At 39.1% G+C, this 19285-nt stretch overlaps 1 protein-coding gene across 4 annotated transcripts; it reads left to right on the forward strand.

Annotated features, from left to right (window-relative positions):
• Positions 1-5249: 5249 nt before the first annotated feature.
• Positions 5250-9088, forward strand: LOC139192916 (uncharacterized). 4 transcript variants are annotated; one of them, XR_011577468.1, is made up of 5 exons: positions 7232-7978; positions 8086-8159; positions 8243-8340; positions 8424-8521; positions 8697-9088. XR_011577468.1 is itself a non-coding variant. In XM_070815829.1 (4 exons), the coding sequence occupies exon 1, from the start codon at positions 6604-6606 to the stop codon at positions 7276-7278; it is 675 nt and encodes a 224-aa protein (XP_070671930.1). In that variant the 5' UTR covers positions 5250-6603; the 3' UTR covers positions 7279-7978; positions 8267-8340; positions 8424-8521; positions 8697-9088. The 4 variants fall into 4 exon arrangements, 1 of the variants encoding a protein (XP_070671930.1); XR_011577469.1 differs by having other exon boundaries at positions 7790-7978; positions 8105-8159; XR_011577470.1 differs by having other exon boundaries at positions 7838-7978; positions 8429-8521.
• The last annotated feature ends 10197 nt before the right edge of the window (positions 9089-19285 follow it).

Raw genomic sequence — 19285 nt, forward strand, 5'->3', positions numbered from 1 at the left:
ATTCATGACTTCTCCCGCTCTAAACAAGTAATCATGTCAAATAGGGTTCCACCAATGCAATATTCCAATTAAAATGGATCAGCAACCTATGTTAAATTAAAAAGACAAACAAAAAGACAAACGTCAAAGAAAACTTGACTGGTGTGACGATAAATGGATCGTCGGCCTACCAAAACCCGACAGCTTTATGTTCACCCGTTGATGCTACCACTCGAGTACAAGACTTGTTGCCCGCCCCTTCGCTAACTCCAAAAACTAATTAATTTAAAAAAACCGAACGTTCTTACCAAATAATCACATAACATAATAATTAAGAAATGGCCGACCGCTAGCACGTGGTGCTGACACGTGTAATCATTGGAGAAAAATGAGAAGTGGTCCCGCCCCTTCTTTGATTGGAGAGATTTTTTTGTGTGATCGATACACGGGATGGTACACCACATGTCACTATACAAATTGTGGGATATATGTGTTAAAAAGTTAATAACTTAAAAAATAAAATTTCCTACCACTCATATTAAAACGTGATGTACCACTTATGTTCCCGTCACAACATAAAATTTATCCTTTGATCGTCCTTGTTCTTCCTTGGGCTTCGGGGGTAGAACTATAAAGAGCACTAAGCACCATAATTTAAATATAATAATTCTGAGATTAGAGCACGTTACCGTTTGTTTAGTGTGTGATTTCGAATTTGTATTATTTATTTGCTTCGAGCTCTTAACCATTAATCTATTATCTGATTTCTTTTAAAATAAAGTAAAAAAAGTAGCTGATAATTTTATCACGATAATTTACTTTTTTTTAGACCGAAAAGACTTAAACTGAAATTTTGGCTTCCGTGTGTTTTACACTTTTATATTCTATGATTAAAAAATTTAACACATGGGGTTTTGGCAAAACAGATCGTTACCCAAAAGTCCGGGCTTCTTATTAAAAAAAAAAAGCATTTTGGGCTTTAACGAAAAGAACTTTTAACCCTGGGCTAATAATTGAGGTGACAGAAACTAAGGCCTAAGTTTCACTTGCATTATGGGCTGAAGGTAGAAGATGGTATCACTTAGCATTAGCCCAAAGTTTCATTTGCATTTTGCATAAATAAATAAAAAAGGAAAACTAATGAAAATAGATTGAAAACTTAAGTTCCTAAAAATAAAAGATTTGTTGGATGGATGATTGAGTTTCATTTGCATTTTGCATAAATAAATAAAAAAGGAAAACTAATGAAAATAGATTGAAAACTTAAGTTCCTAAAAATAAAAGATTTGTTGGATGGATGATTGAGATCCTCTCCGGATCTCTATGTTCGAAACAGTTGGACTTGGAAATGTACACTGCTCAATTTAAATCATGCAGTTCTCATTAGCCCATTCCACTGGTCCACCTAACAGAGGACGAAGTATTTGAACGGTGTGAATATCTTTCTCTTGAACGGCCTAAATTTATGGGTCCGACTACTTCGGACACAAAGATCCACAGAGGTTCTCAACTGACCTCAGGATTTAAATTGAATGATCTGAATTTCCAAGTTCAAACTGCTTTGGACTCAGAGATTCGAAGAGAATCTCAATTCTGATTGGATGAGGTCGTTGTCAAGATCACGAAGTTGACTAGCCGCTCAATATTGTGCCAACATTACAAATTTATCATAAAAAATTTAGTACTAGTAGTAGTTTAACCATTCAATATAAGTTTTAATTTATTCTGTCAAGTTTTCGATTTGCGATTGCATGCTTCAACAATCCTGAAGACTAATATGGCATTGACGAGATATACAATGATTGACAAACTTCACCAGGGTGTCCTACTAAGGTAGCTCTTATATAAGGTATGCAGAGAATGAGTTGAATGCGACCGAATTACAAAGGATCTTCTATATTTCAATAAATGCTCTACAGATGACGTAGTCGATATTTACACATCATGCCTCTCATACAGAATATGACTAAAGTGAAATCGAGTGAGACCAAGATACAAAAGAATCACATACTTTTGGTCCCTTTGAATGCCGTGTTCGGTGTTCCTACCCCAAGTTTTTATCATATGGTGTGGTGGATTCAGAAATGCAGGGAAAAGAGGGACGGGGAAGTGGAATATTTAGTCGTGAGGTATATCACTCAAGCTTTTGGCTTCTCGTGAGTACGGAGTCAAGTCTTTTGAGTGGCCTTTGAAACACAACACAACACAAAATAACATAACACGAGACTAAATTTTTTGTACTTATTTTGTATGTGATCATTTTGTAATTTCTGTTATTGATTAACACATATTAATAACTTAAAACATTAATTTTATTATTATAAATTTAATACGTGTGAATTAATAATAAATACACTAAACACGTATAGCATACAAAATATGTGCAAAAGATTTAGAGAGATTATATTTACACATCTCAAATTACTTAGTCCACACTTTTTTTTTTAATATTTTCTACACACTACTAACACTTGATAGAAAAATATTTAAAAAATTAAAAGAGTGTGGAATAAGTAATTTGAGGTGTGTGAATATAATTTCCTAAGATTTGGTAGTGTTGTGCTTTAAAAAAAAATTACTTATGTTGTGCTGTAAGAATAAACTCATTTTTGCTGCTTTACGTTTTCAATTTTTTTTTTTACCAAAAACTATGAAAATAAGCTGTTTTAAGTATTTACCAAATACTTTTATGAACTAAATTTGTTTTTATACCCATTTTTTATAAAATGACTTCAATACTAAACTAGTACTTAATCTCACACAACACTGCAATTCCGAGTTGCAATGCAAATTGCCTGGTCAAGGGTCAAGTCAACTGCCTTCTGCCACCACCTACCTGCCACTCCCACATCCACATGCATCTGAAGGGAAAAGGATCCTCACCGGATTCTTTTTCTGAAAATATTAGGGATTCCATGATCGAGATTGTTTATCATATATCATGCAGTCAGTTTTTATTAGTTAATATTTATATTTAATTTAAATTTTAAAATTTAAAATAATTTATGATAGCACGATATACGATAAATGATTACAATCATGAAATTCCCGAATCCCAGAAGGATCCTTTTCCCATCTGAAGCAAAGCAGGAAAATGGCAGAGATGACAAACTTATAAGCCACGGATGACGCATTCGCCTTCTTGCATATATCAGTAAAATGGCAGATATGACAAACTTATAAGCCACGGATGACGCATTCGCCTTCTTGCATATATTACCACCCTAACATTTCATGGCGATGATACATGTTAAGTATTATACATCTCTTTCAATTATTAGTACAAAATATCATCATTGTTATGATAAGAAAAATGTTATCATAATAGTACATTCTTGTTATATGTGAGTGTGATGAGATGGAAAAGAACATTTAGTTAAACAGATTCATTGTTATCATAACATCAATCTAATAACAATACAATGTCATGTAAAGTAAATTTACAGATAATTATATAGTATTCTTAAAAGATAATTAATTAGTGGCTTCATTATAGAGATCGAAAAGACATAATTATACACTTTTGAACCGAGTTGTTCTTCATATTCTTTCAAAGGAGAGATGATGTGGCCACAACTTGCACTGCAGTCTACGGGCTCATTTAGATGTGCTTTTAAAATAACTGAAAGCGCTTTTAGAGAAAATATTTTTGAATTTCAAAAACACTTTAAGTTCTTTCTACAAGAAATATCAGTTATGTGCTTTTTTCCATAAAGCATTTTAAGTGCTTTTCCAGAATTTACTAACATTTTTACTAGGAATTGTTTCCAAAAATATTTTCACCAACAACATTTTAAAAGCACATCCAAACGAGTTCTATAATACTCCATTGCATGCAACCCATTGACTTACAGTCCAAAACATTACAACTTGTTGATGCACAAAATCAGCGAAGACTTTGGTACAACAGAAAGTGTCAGGTTTTGTGACCTTCGCTTGGTTGCTTCGGTCACTAGTGAGGATAAGTACGTAAATGAATAGAGACATAGAAGCAAACACAGGATGTACGTGGTTCACCCAGATTGGCTACGTCCACGGAGTAGAGGAGTTCTTATTAGTAGTGAAGGGCTTACACAAGTACAAAGGATCAAGCTCTCAATTTAGTGAGTTCTTGTGAATGATTTAACACAAATGGCATTAGGCAATATTGTGGGGGAATGACCCCTATTTATAGAAAAACTTGTAGCTTTGTCACATTGACATGTGTCATGTTATGATTGGTTCTTGATGTCGACACGTGCTGCGCTCTGATTGGCTTCTAATCTTGACATGTGTCGAGTAGTGATTGGCCTCCTGGTCGGAGGGGAACTCTTCTGGGTCCTTGACAGTATAGCGTTGGCCGGTGCTCGGTAGTTTCGGGATTGGTCAAGTATGGTACAAACAGTGCTCCCCTAAGTTCCCGAGTGAGGGAAACTCCTCGGTTGGGGACTTGCAAGATCCAATCCCTTGAGTAATCACGAAACTTCTAAGTACCGAAGTGTGGTCTGATCTTCATCTGCCATTCTCTGGAAGTACCTTTCCTCCATCCGGGAATGGTGTATTTAGCTGATGTTGACGCACAAGGTAATGTATCAATTTCACTTGAAGCTTAGTTGTAGTTTCGGGCTTAGTCAAGTGTGATACAAACCCTATAGTAAGAGTCCCCCAAGTCGCCGAGCTAGGAGATCTGCCGAAAGAGGTGACAGACAAGGTAAGCAGTCAAACTTCCAAGTAAGCAACCCAGGATCAGAGGTTTGACTTCGGCTTCCGGTTGATTGTTCTCCTTCTCCTTGTCTCTCATTCAACTGCCAGGATAAGGAGAAGCAAATGGATAAGAGATGATATGAGATACTTTTGCTTTTGAAGAAGTAACTTTCCACAGGCTTATTCTTGAACTGTGCTGGAGGGTTTTCTGGTGCCCTTCAGAGTATAAGGCCGACTCAAAAATTTGAGGGTCAAAACAAGTCCATCAAATCTAGAGTACGTTCGACCTTGATGATATGGGATACTTTTGCTGTTGACGGAATAATGAATGTGGTATGGAAAAGTGTCGTGCTGTAGTGATATGTTTCAGCTCACCGTTGAACCTTCTGCTTCAATCTTTTGCATGGCAGAAGTGGTGTGCAACCTTTGCATTTAAATGGTCCTTCAGAACATTCCTTCATAGTGACTCATCCACGCTTGGCAGCTTCAGTGTAAAGAGCCAATATCTGATCAACTGTCATGAGGTATTTGCCGGTGGAATTCGTGACCTTGACAGCAGTTGAGGATGAGTACTCGAGAGCAATGCTAAGTAAGCAACCAGGCAAAGGCTTCAGGCAGTCAGTTCCAAATTGGAGGTTTGATTTCAGGTTCCGACTGACTGCTCTCTTTCTCCTTGTCCTGCAGGTGTGGACAAGGACAAAGACAAAGATAGGGAGAAAGCATGATATGGGATACTCTTGCTTTCGACCCTGATGATATGAGATACTCTTGTTCTTGGTGTGGCTTATTTGCTGAGGTATTATCGGGGGGAAATAAAGCTGAGTATTTCGAGAGTTTATGTTGAGGGTGCCTTTTCGAATGCGAGAAAGGGTTGAGCATTTTTGCAGGTTTGCCTGTCCGTTGAGGAGGGAGGTCAATGTATATAGGGATTTCCCAATAACAAGTAGTAATGCTATTCCTTTACCCTTCTTGGTCACAGCAATGTAGTGGGAGTTGCCAGCTTCACGTGTTTTAATTTTGTCAGAGCACTTTGAAAAAGTGGTATGTGGTATCTGGAAAGCTGATATTACGTGTGAAGATTACAGACAAGCTTTATCTAAGGAAATCTGGCTCTCGAAGTTCTGAGAGTTGTGCCTCTTCGGTTTTCGAACAAGCAATCCCGTCGAGGATCTGACTCTCGAGATTCGGAAAGCGGTGCTACTCCGGTTTTTGAGAAAGTAATTATGTTGGGAGTCTTTTCTCGAATGTGAGCAAAGGTTGGACGTTCTTGCCAACCTGTCTTGCCGCAAAACACGGAGGTCGACACACATAGGGACTTTCCAGTTGTCAAGCAGTGGTGCTGTTCCTTTACCCTTATGGGTAATAGTAGGGTAGCTGGAACTTCGAAATTCTCGTGCCTAAACTTTGTCAGAGATCTTTGACAAAGTTATATGTGGTACCCGAGGAGTTGATGGTGCATATGGAGAGCGGTGATTGAACAGTAAGATTCACGTGCTTTTTACTTCACCAGAAATCTTCGACAGATTGCCCGTAATTTTCGCAAAGCTGATTGTGCATGTGACAGGTGCTGACGAGGCTGAAAAAGCAGGTGCTTCTTCGATTTCTGAGATCGGCCCTCGTGGTCTCTGAGCAGCCCAGCTTTTGAGAAAGCAAACGCCTCTTCGATTTCTGAGATCGGCCCTCGTGGTCTCTGAGCAGCCCAGCTTTTGAGAAAGCAAACGCCTCTTCGATTTCTGAGATCGGCCCTCGTGGTCTCTGAGCAGCCCAGCTTTTGAGAAAGCAAACGCCTCTTCGATTTCTGAAGCTCCGTCGAGTGCAGATTTTTATAGAGGCTGGCATTAAGTTCCACAGCACACCTGAATCTCTACCAGTAGAAGCTCATTTCTTGCACTTCTAAGATCTTGATTTGTCTGACCTCTTCCTTCTTCAACACATTTGAAAATGTCTGGACCCTCCGACCGTCGTTTTGACCTGAACCTTGGAGAAGAGACAGCCACGCCTTCTCCAGACAACATATGGCTCCCATCCTTCATATCCCATACTGGTCCTCTTACCGTTGGGGATTCTGTGATGAAGAATGATATGACCGCTGCAGTGGTGGCCAGGAACCTTCTCACTCCCAAAGATAACAGACTACTTTCCAAACGGTCTGATGAGTTGGCTGTTAAGGACTCTCTGGCTCTTAGTGTTCAGTGTGCAGGTTCTGTGTCTAATATGGCCCAACGCCTATTTGCTAGAACCCGCCAAGTTGAATCATTGGCTGCTGAAGTGATGAGTCTCAAACAGGAGATTAGAGGGCTCAAGCATGAGAATAAGCAGTTGCACCGGCTCGCCCATGACTATGCTACAAACATGAAGAGGAAGCTTGACCAGATGAAGGAATCTGATGGTAAGGTTTTACTTGATCATCAGCGGTTTGTGGGTTTGTTCCAAAGGCATTTATTGCCTTCGTCCTCTAGGGCTGTACCTGGTAATGAAGCTTCAAATGATGAACCTCCAATGCCTCCTCCTTCTGGGGTTTTGTCAAGTACTGAGGCTCCGGATAACCACCCTCCGGTGCTTTCTCTTTCTGGGGCTCTACCGACTGCTGAGACTTCCCCTAAGCAACCTTTGTGAAGGCTCCCTTTTGTTTGTTTATTTTGACTCATGTATATGTACATATTTGTGGCTTATCGAAAATATTAATAAATAAGCTTTGCTTCATTTCAATATATTGTGTTAAATACACCAAAGCCTTCTTCATAAAGTTCTTTGAATTTTTGCTTTTGTTGAAACCTGTATTGTTGAAGCTTTGTGAGTGAAGCATGTAGTTTGAGGTAGTGTTCCCTTAATTTCCCGAGTGAGGAAAACTTCTCGGTTGGAGACTTGAAAAATCCAAGTCACTGAGTGGTTGTGAGACTGCCGAGTATTAAGGTGCAGTAGCATATGGTGGGAGTCCCCCAAGTCTTCAGGCGAAGAGAGTTGCCGAATGAGGTGTCTCGCTTGTTACTAATTTGTCAAAGTAACGAATCCTTGTTTCGATGTCACACATTCGCATATGCCTTGTCTAAAAATATTTCCAACTTTTGTGTGTTTGATGCTGCATGCTATTGACTAGACAAGATCAAGTGCAATTAGTAGCTTTTCTCTCTTTTTCATCTTTTCTTTGGTGGAATTGCTTTTCGTTTCCACTAATCAGCCTGAGTGGATGCAAGATAACACCATTCTCTATAGCTCAGATCGCAAAGTCGTCTTCATGAAAGTTGTTCCTTATCTTGTGAACTACAACATCTCCAAATTTGAGATCCATCGGAGTAGTACAACTCCAGAAATTCAGGTATGATGAGTAACTGTTCATCAATTTTCTGTTAACCCGTCAGACTTGTTGTGAGCTTCTAAACTCCATTTTTTCTTGTTCATCTTAACATACTTTCTTCATCGAAGTTGTTCCTCACCTTGTCAGCTACAACATATCCAAATTTGAGATCCATCGGAGCAGTACAAATCCAGAAATTCAGGTATGATGAGTGACTGTTCATCATTTTTCTGTCAACCTGTCAGACTTGTTGTGAGCTTCGAAACTCCATTTTCTCTTGTTCAGATCAACATACTTTCTTCATCGAAGTTGTTCCTTAACTTGTGAACTACAACATATCCAAATTTGAGGTCCCTCGGAGCAGTATAACTCCAGAAATCCAGGTATGATGAGTGACTGTTTATCATTTGTCTGTCAACCCGTCAGATTTGTTGTGAGCTTTGAAACTATATTTTCTCTTGCTCAGATCAGCATGCTTTCTTCATTGAAGTTGTTCCTCAGCTTGTGAACTACAACATATCCAAATTTGAGATCCCTCGGAGCTATATAACTCAAGAAATTCAGGTATGATGAATGACTGGTTATTATTTTTCTGTCAACCCGTCAGATTTGTTGTGAGCTTCGAAACTCCATTTTCTATTGTTCAGATCAGCATGCTTTCTTCATTGAAGTTGTGCCTCATCGTCTCTTTCATAACATATCAAAAATTCAGAATGAACTAATGGTTAAATATTTCCAGATCTTCGAAACATCATAGCAGCTTCGAAATCTGCAAGAATCCGACTGTCATGTTTGGAGCTTCAACACTTTAATTTCCGTCGCTCAAACAGAAATGGTTCCTTCTTGAAAGTTGTTCATATGCTCAAAAACTATAGGGTGTCCAAAATTCAGCTCCATTGGAGAAGAGCAGAGGTTGCAGAAATTTGATAGATGAAAGGAGGCGGAAGAGGGAGAGAGAGAAAAAGTCTCTTGGGTTGGATTTCTATTTTGGGGCAGATTCCAAGTTTTGTAGCACCTTCATTATTGATGAATTGCTTGTACTTTTGTCCATTATGAAACTTGGGACTTTGGCTTGTTGTTGGATCTATTATAATATGTTTGGAAACATATACATAATTGCTTGTTTGGTTATGACAGGGATGTTGTGGGTGTAGAACAAAACAAATGTTTGTGTTGACCTGTGTTTTTGTACAAGTTCAAGGGCATCTTGGGTTTTGTGAACAAAATTTGTTTATTTGGAGCAAGGTTTTGTGGTGAAGCTTTGTAGGTGAAGCTTTGGTGTTGAAGCTTTCTAGGTGAAGCTTTGATGGTGAAGCTTTCTGGGTGAAGCTATGTAGGTGAAGCTTTCTAGGTGAAGCTTTTTTAGGTGAAGCTTTGTAGGTGAAGCTTTTTTAAGTGAAGCTTTTCGGGTGAAGTTTTTTGGGTGAAGCTTTGTGGGTGAAGCTTTTTAGGTGAAGCTTTGTGGGTGAAGCTTTTTTAGGTGAAGCTGTTTGGGTGAAGCTTTTTGGAGGTGAAGTTTTTTTTGGGTGAAGCTTTTTTAGGTGAAGCTTTTTGGGTGAAGCTTTGATGGTGAAGCTTTGTAGATGAAGCTTTGTAGATGAAGCTTTCGAGGTGAAGCTTTGTAGGTGAAAGTATGTAGAGGGAGCTTTCTAGGTGAAGCTTTTTTAGGTGAAGCTGTGTAGGTGAAGCTTTTTTAAGTGAAGCTTTTCGGGTGAAGTTTTTTTTTTTGGGTGAAGCTTTTTTAGGTGAAGCTTTTTGGGTGAAACTTTTTGGATGAAGCTTTTTGGGTGAAGTTTTGGAGGTGAAGCTTTTCGGGTGAAGCTTTTTGGATGAAGCTTTTTTTTTTTTTTTTTTTTTTTTTTTTGGCGCTTGACACGGTCTTCATTTGCTTGTTTTGTAGTGACTGTGGAAGACGGATTGCTTTCTGATTGAGAAGGGTTCCGGCATCGCTTTGCACCATCTTCATGTGGGTAATATAGGAACTTCCTTATGTTTTGATCATGCATGTAGTGATAGAATTTGTTTCTTCTTATTGTAGATGTCAGAGTCTGGAAGTTCTAGTGATGAGGGCTCTTCTAGCTTTAGCTCTAAGTCTGAGTCTGCAATGTCGGAGTCTTCAGGGTCTTTGTTAGAGTCCTGTACTAGAGAAACATTGGATGATCTTCCCAACCGTCAAACTTTAGCTATTGCTAGTTCTTCCTCCATGGCGTTGGGTGAGGGGGTTTCTCCTGATATGTCTTTGCCTCGGCGGAGGCATGGTTATAAACCTGCGCCATCACCTCAGAGTAAGTCTTCCAAGTATTGGCATTGATCATGTATTTAAAGAAACAATCACGTAGGCCTGCCGTGAAGGCTTTGAGGGCAGTCTTGTCGTCTGCCTCGGCACACCGGGAGTATTCATGGCTGAAGCGGCCAGCATACATACGTAATGACTCGTCTGGCCTCTGGCGGATAGTGTACAGGTCATCTGCAGAGTGCAAGCGATCGGTTTGGAAAATGTGTTGGGAAACAAATAGTTTCCTCAATTCCTCAAATGAGTCTACCGTCTCAGGTGTAAGACGACAATACCAATTTAGAGCTCCGCCAGAGAGGGTGGAGGGGAAGAGAAGACATCGCTCTTCGTCGGTGTGCATCCGGTATGCCATGGTGGACTCAAAGAGGTTAAGGTGCTCAATCGGGTCCTCTTTTCCAGTATAAAGTTGCAAGCCAAGCTTCTGCTTTGTCTTTGCTTGAAGGGGGGTGTTGAGGATCCTCCTTGTAAGAGGGCCAGGCCTGGGTTGGTTCCAGTCAGGTATTTCAGCCTGACGTTCAGCCTTCAACTTGTTTACTTCCTCAAGAAGTTGTAGGACAAGGGGGTCCTGAGCGGAGTTATGTGCCACTGGAGCTTTCTTTCGTAAATCTCCATCTCCTCTTGGAATTAGGAAGGTTTGATCAAGGGCATGTGATTTTTCCCTGGACTCGCTGTACTGGCTTCCAGGGTATGTTTGTCGGAACACCTCTGAGTCCCCTGTACCCTCATGTCTCTCTAGGACTTGTTGCACCTTCCCCAAGTTGGTGGCCGGCTCGGGCCGTGGCAGGGGACCGAGTCTCTCAGAAATCCTTGGGTCATTGATCTTTGAGCTTATATGGATGGAATTCTCTCGACGTTGCTTCAGGAAATCCCGACAATCGCGAAAGACGGCTTTCGATCCTTCTGCCCCTTCAGCAAAGAGGTGTCTCCCTCCGCTTCTCATGGTTCGGGTCGAAGCAACTGGGTTAAGAGAAGCCTCATGTTGATTATCAAATCGAGGGGTAATTTGTTCCCTATCAGGGATATCTATGTCGAATGCATGTGACCCTCCATGTTGGAGGGCACCCAGTTGATGGTTGACTTCCACGGGGGCAACAAGCTCGCGTGTCTGAGCTTGCCTAGCTTCGTGAAGTGTCTCAAAGAGCTTCTCATATTGCTCCTGGAGGACCTCATTCCTCATTGCTATCTTGTTGTTCTGAGCTTCCAACTCATCGACTTTAGCTTGAAGAAGAACTCGTTTTCCTTCCTTCTTTCGTTGTTTCGCACTATGTGCAAGGGGGGTGTCATTCTGTGTGCTGTGGCTTCCTTCGCTTCCCATGCTGGAGAGGGATGCCTGATCAAAAGAAAGTGTACGAATGATAGAAACCAGCTTGACACAGCTGAAGAGAGTAGGAATAAGTGTCGTTTCCCACAGACGGCGCCAAATGTTGATGCACAAAATCAGCGAAGACTTTGGTACAACAGAAAGTGTCAGGTTTTGTGACCTTCGCTTGGTTGCTTCGGTCACTAGTGAGGATAAGTACGTAAATGAATAGAGACATAGAAGCAAACACAGGATGTACGTGGTTCACCCAGATTGGCTACGTCCACGGAGTAGAGGAGTTCTTATTAGTAGTGAAGGGCTTACACAAGTACAAAGGATCAAGCTCTCAATTTAGTGAGTTCTTGTGAATGATTTAACACAAATGGCATTAGGCAATATTGTGGGGGAATGACCCCTATTTATAGAAAAACTTGTAGCTTTGTCACATTGACATGTGTCATGTTATGATTGGTTCTTGATGTCGACACGTGCTGCGCTCTGATTGGCTTCTAATCTTGACATGTGTCGAGTAGTGATTGGCCTCCTAGTCGGAGGGGAACTCTTCTGGGTCCTTGACAGTATAGCGTTGGCCGGTGCTCGGTAGTTTCGGGATTGGTCAAGTATGGTACAAACACAACTCTTGACTAAAAAATACACAAGTTTCAAGTTCAATTTAGTCATCAAATTATTCACTAATTTAACAAACCAATATTAGTTTCAAGCCCAACCAATATGATTATATGAGGCCAACAAGTTTCTATTTGGCCCAACTAATAATTATCACTTGTTGATCTTATGAAAGTCACAAATGCAAAATGCAAGCAATCTACTCGAGCAATATGCCAAATATATTATTTTCAAACTAAAGAAAAGTAATCAACACATTATTGTCAACACTCTCATCCATCTCAACAACATTTTTTTGTCGAAGCCTGAATTATCCCACATTTTGATGAGTAAAATTAATTCTTTCAAAAAAAAAAAAACAGTAAAATTAATTTTAAGTGGGGCTCAGAAAGGCTAAAAGAGTTTTAGCGCACCCTTTAATCACAGTCAAATAACACAACATCCTTTTAAAGCTTTCAACCGGTAAATCACCCATATTTTTGTCAGTTTTGTTCTTCAAACACAAGACTAGAGAGCAAATTTAAATTAAAATTACATTAACCACAGGACTACTGTCACATCCCCGCCCGAGGCGAACCATTTCCTGGGCCCGTTCCACCATCATAGCACGATATTGTCCGCTTTGGGCTTACCATTCCCTCACGGTTTTGTTTTTGGGAACTCACGAGCAACTTCCCAATGGGTCACCCATCCTGTGAGTGTTCTAGCCTCCTTCTCGCTTAACTTTGGAGTTCCTACATAACCTAAAGCCAGTGAGCTCCCAAAACGCCTTGTGCTAGGTAGGAATGAGAATATACATTTAAGGATCACTCCCCTGGACGATGTGGGATGTTACAATCCACCCCCTTTAGGGGCCCGACGTCCTTGTCGGCACACTTCCGGCCAGGGATTGGCTCTGATACCATTTGTCACATCCCGCCTGGGGCGGACCACTTCCTAGGCCCGTTCCACCACCGTAGCACGGTATTGTCCGCTTTGGGCTTACCATTCCCTCACGATTTTTTTTTTGGAACTCATGAGCAACTTCCCAGTGGGTCACCCATCCTGGGAGTGCTCTGGCCTCCTTCTCGCTTAACTTTGGAGTTCCTATAGAACCTGAAACCAGTGAGCTCCCAAAATGTCTCGTGCTAGGTAGGGATGTGAATATACATTTAAGGATCACTCCCCTGGACGATATGAGATGTTACAACTACTTGTCCTGATTACTACAAATATATAATATAACATCACAAGAATGCCAATCAATTAACTTGGTTAGTTAATTACTTTGATTTTCTTGCTTTGACTAGCCATATGCTTTCGCCCCACTAATTAATGGGGTATCTTATTTTCTCAAGACTAATCATTTATCTCTTGCTTTGACTATGAGATTTGCTACATTAGTATTCCTAGTCTTTTCATCTTTTCATCTTTTCATCTTTTCATCTATGAATCTCTTATCTCGTTATTATTTTAAGATAATAAACAATAAAATGAAATTAATTAACAGCCACCCTTACTATACAGTCTATACTAGGTATATACTATTGCACTCGAGTTCCAACTTCCAATCAACGTAGAGAAGATAGAATCCGGGCTTTTTTTTTAAGAAAAGCTTCCTTGTTTTATACCCTTTTTTATTTCCTATATAGAAAGAAGGTTTTGATTTTTTTATCAGTTGCATTGGTCTGTTTTTCTTAAAGAGTTTTGGTTTGTCTCAGGAGTAGAATTCTCTTCCCTTCTAATTTTCTTCTCCTTCAATCCTCTCTTATTTTAACAGTTACAATTAAATAACTTCAACATCTTGTGTCCACTTTATTATAGAGAGAAAAAAAAAAGTAAAATAAGAAGAAAAAATCCTCCTCCTTATCACGTGGTACTCATTTCCAATAATTTTTAATAAAAGAAAGGTAGTGAGCAGGGAGGGGGGCTCACCGAAGTAAGATGGGTGCTATTGACTAAAAAAAAAAGTAAGATGGGTGCTTTGCACCATATATCAACTATTACTGATGAGTTAATTTTGTACAAACTATTTTATGTTTAATTTTTTTATTATCAAAATGGTTCTTGAGATTGAAATAAAACTTCCCTCTAGGGGTGGGTTCGGCTTCATTCGGTTCCGTTTTTACCAAGATCGAAATCGAACCGAAACTTCGGTTTGGTTCGGTTCAGTTCAATTTTCTTTTGGTTTTTTTTTATTTGGTTTTCTTTGGTACGGTTTCGGTTTTTTTTTTATGTTATAAAACTTAATCTTTTTTTTTTTTAATATTGAATTTAGAAATGAGGCTTGCATTGGTAGACTAATAATAAGTGGGGAAAGTGGAAAGTGGGAAAGTAGTTGTTTATATACAAGATCATATAAACTAATCATATTCTATCAACAATCTCAATTGCAGAGAAAAATGATGTACGTATCAATTCAAAAAACAAACAAATAGATAAGCTCTTCCAAGTTTCAAAGCCTTCCAAAACTTTCCTTTATAACCAATGAAATATACTCCCTAATTGAACCAAGTATGCTTCTTGAAAAAGCCCTAGGTTAGTTTCAAACTTGGCAACAAAGTTTCACAAAGTAACATCATGAGCGTACATTCATAAAGTGTAAAAGGATTTGGTTATGTTCGATTTTTTTTCGGTTTTCGATTCGGTTCCCTTTTTTGGGGTTTTCGGTTTTTTGAACCCACCCCTACTTCACGTGGGTTTCTGACAATGAAAATCGATACAAGTGGTCCTTGAGTTTGTCCGTCATAAATCGTTTTGATCATGCTATGAAAAATCTGTCAATATCCTCGTTAAGTGGAGGGAAAGTTGGTTTGACAAAAATACTCTTAAAAAGGTAGTTACGTAGTCATTCACATAACAATTTAACAAGGATATTGATAAGTTTTTTATGGAAGACCCAAAATGATTTACAGTGGACAAACTCAGGGACCACTTCCATCAATTTTTATTGTCAGGGACCAAAGTGATGAGTTAAGACCATCTCCAACCGACCCGGACAAAAGGCTATATGGCTAAAAATAGCTCAAAATGACATGAAATCCGTCTCCAACTGAGGGTTAGGCTAAAGGGCTCATGGGCCCCACTGGGCCAAAAATGGAAAATAGCTAGCCCAAAGGAGCTAGCCAACTAGCCCGGGGTCGGTCCAATATTCAAAACCCAATGGCTACCTGGCGTCAGCATAGCGCTAGCTAGCAACGACTAGCTGATGTCATGGTAACGCCAGATTACCATTAGATTTGACTTCTTTTTCTTTTCTTTTTTTCAGACAAAATTTTTAAAAATAAAAATAAAAAATTCTAATTTTTTTTCCTATAAATACCTAAGTCATTCTTACACAATTTCTCACATAATTTTCACCATTCCATACTATCTTACTTCATTTTATTTCAATTATTCACATTCTATTCTCTTACCTCTTCCAATAATCTTTCCTTTGACCCCCTCGGTTGGAGATGATTTTTTGTCACATGACTATGTTTGGCCTATGACCCTTTAGCCCCCTCGGTTGGACATTGTAAGAAATATGGCCTAGCACTGTTCATTAAAATATTAATTTCTTAGAGGGCTATAGGGCTAAAGGGAGCCCTCTAGCCCTCATTCGGTTGGAGATGACTTAATGTCAATCTCAAAAACCATTTTGGCTAAAAAGCAAAAATAAAAATAAAAATAAAACATGAAATAAGGCAAAGGGAGCTATAGAAGAAGGGTAGTGCTATTCACATACATTTTTTACCTCCCACCTACCCTAGTTGATTTTTATCTATAAATCTTGTTCAATTAATTTGATATGACAGTAAAAAATTAATAAGATATGTAACAAGTAAAAATGTGCTTGTGGATAACACCACCCTAAAAGAAAAAGTATACAATGTTTTTGCCTGATAGTTGAGAGTTTCTCTCTTTTGTGACCCCGCTGGGGTAGCTAGGTAGCTGCTGACTGGAATTAGAAAAGTTAAATGCATATATGCATGCATACATATATTGAATCTTGTCATTCGATCTATCCCCCACCTTTATTCTTTGATAAAATAGATGTACTAAATAATCCCATCAGGGCATATAATCTAAGCAGATAGAGATTATGTGGAAGCTTTCTTTTCCCTCTTTCTTCTCCCACTCGAAACATTTTCAACAAGTTGCAAATTTGACCCCATATCCATGGTGTACATTAAAAGAGAGACGACAACGTCCAAAATTGATATGAAGTAGATTGAATTCCATATGAGGAATATCTTATCACCACCTACTAAAGTTGCTAAGAAATGTGGGAACAATTTGCATTAAAATTATCTATCAAGCTATCAATTGTGACATCTTCTACAAAAAGGATGACCTCAAGCCAATAAGGCTCTTTATTTTGTAAGGGTCTTTGAGGGGGTTGGGGGGAGGGGGGACATCTACTGGACGTAGCCTTTCTCTTGTTTTGCAATGAGATTGTTTTTTCACGACTCGAATCCTTGACATTTTGGTCTTAAGGGAGCAACCTTTATGTTGTGCCAATCGATGGGAATCTTGAACATATGTCCAATCCGTGTTTAACATTTTCTTGGAGACAACTAATCTGTTTATTATCTGGAGATTAGGTAGATGCAAAAATAAACACACAGTTGGAGAAGTATCATTGCACATGCAAATCCAAGTATTAAGGATTTAAATATATTGGTGTAAGAGTCGACGCAAATGCAATGAACCTTTGAAGCACTAAATCGTTGCTGGATTTTGTGTTGTTTGATCATGTGCAACCCCATCAATATTGGGTTTTGTAAAGCATTTAGAAAATCATTAATTCCTATGTAGACTGAAAAATGAGATACAATAACAAGATTGAAAAATGAGCTTAGGAAATCAAGCAAGTGTCGCTATTGAACTCACTACAAATATACATCGTTCATGCGTTTGCGTGTGTCCAAAATACCTCTCATTTTCATAATTAAGAAACCGGCTATTAATTTTTTTTCTAACACACTCAATGATATTCGCTCAAAAGCTTTAACAGTATTTCAGAGACTTGTATCAAACACAAATTTTAATAAAATTGTATTAACGACAGCCTGATTACCAAACTAAATGGATAAAAAGCCGTTTAAAATACTAAAAACCCACATATGTGGAGTTGACTCGCATTAAACATAGGACGGATGGTTGGTTTAAAAGATTGTGTTTGAGATTTGGCATAAACATTTAGTCACGGACCTATCGACTTTGATTAACTCCATGTCTTAATTTGTTGTATGATGGGACTTGTGAACCACTCCATGCACATAATTTCACATCTACCAAGAAAATTGTTGTTGATCAAACTAAGTTTAGGTACCAAAGCCAAATCTTGGGATTTTTAAGAACAAAATACGAGTACAAATGATTGTTAAATGTTAAAACTAGAGTAATTTGTAGCATAATTAGATCATCTCCACCGAGATTAATTGAAATTTGACTCTAAATGACACAATAATGTTACTAGAATTATTTTGATCAACATTTAAGGGGGAGGGAGAGAACAAAGATTTGGTAAAAATCATTGTTTCTCAAGCCTAATTACTATTAAAAAAAATTAAATTTAGCTTGCGGACAACTAGTCTGCTGAAGAATTATATTGAAAAAGTATGACTGAAAATTGAATTTAAAGTGAGTTTAACTAGTTTACATGCATAATTCCTTTTTCTTTATTTCCTAGGCACTCCTAATAAATTATAGGCAATATAAAGTAAGAATTTTTTATTGTATTCCAGAGTATGAGATACTTTAAAATTTTAACAGTTTAATCTTTGTTCAAGAGAAATACAAAAATTAAGATCTAACGCCATATTGCTATAAAACCAAACCACCAACCCACTTTTGGCGGGCGTGTGCTAACACTATTCTAGCTACTTCCCTATTTCTTGCCAAGTGGTATGGCATCGGTTTTTGGTACCCGCATGCTTCGAAATAAAAGGAAGACTCTAGGATCAAAGCGGACGTTCTCGATTAATTTCGATTTAGGCCTCAAGTTTAGACAGATTAATCGAGTATGCCTTCTCTTGAGGGGGCTCGAGTTCGTTCATTGGCGACAATGGTCATGGTTTAAACACCCTTGATATAAAGCATAATGCATCTTGTAGGCTTGTAGCTAGCTAGCTGGGGACCTGAAATGAAAGCAATATCACATGGCTCTATGAAACCAAATCCAGGGGACCACGTACAACAACACATGCAGAAGACAGGCGGCAGAAGGTAGAAGTACACAAGTACTACTGTGTACTAGTACTAGCTAGTTAGTGCTGCAGGGTATGGAATGGCATGGGACTGGACTCCCATCGATCGGGATGCAAATGCAAATGCTTTTATTAGGTAGACCGAGAATCAAGCTAGAGAGAGGAAAGCCAGGAAAAAAGAGAGCACTCAGGGTCCAGCAGAAAGAAGAAGAAGATGAAGCACCTGGACTGGACTGGCCTGGCCTGGCCTGGCATGGGAGGTTGATGGACGAGGATGGCATGCATGGCATCGGTAGGGCTCAGGAGTGAGGGGGGAGGGACACGATATGATCATTAATTGTACAAAGAAAGAAAGATAATTAGACTTTTTTGTTGGGATAGAAAAAAGTGATTGGTGTGGGCTTCACCTTCACTACCAGACCACATGGCCGACATACCCACACACTTTGAGTGGCAGGAAAAATAAAGTTAGATAATGGCCTCAAACTTCGTATATGAAAGGTTGTTTCTTTCTCTAACGTCGGATTTATACTTTTAATAGTTATACCGTTATCAGTGATATTTTGTGTTAATGATATTTTAAAATTTTCATTATAATGAGTATGAAACGTTGTCGCATCCTTGTCCGGACTTCCATCACATTCTGGGCTTGACTCCACCGTATCACGATATTGTCCGCTTTAGGCCCCTACCACGCTCTCAGAGTTTTGTTTCTGGGAACTCACACAAGAACTTCCCAATGGGTAACCCATCATGAGATTACTCTCAGGCGAACTCGCTTAACTTCACAAGAACTTCCCAGTGGGTAATCCATCATGGGATTACTCTCACAAGAACTTCCCAGTGGGTAATCCATCATAAGATTACTCTCAGGCGAACTCGCTTAACTTCGGAGTTCCGATAGAACCTGAAGCCAGTGAGCTCCTAAAAGGCCT

The sequence above is a fragment of the Malus domestica genome, chromosome 16, assembly GCF_042453785.1.
Source record: "Malus domestica chromosome 16, GDT2T_hap1".
NCBI classification, from domain to species: Eukaryota; Viridiplantae; Streptophyta; class Magnoliopsida; order Rosales; family Rosaceae; genus Malus; species Malus domestica.

Bases quoted from the DNA above. Each gene is read 5' to 3' on its own strand.
- LOC139192916 (XM_070815829.1), top strand. From the start codon at position 6,604: ATGTCTGGACCCTCCGACCGTCGTTTTGACCTGAACCTTGGAGAAGAG.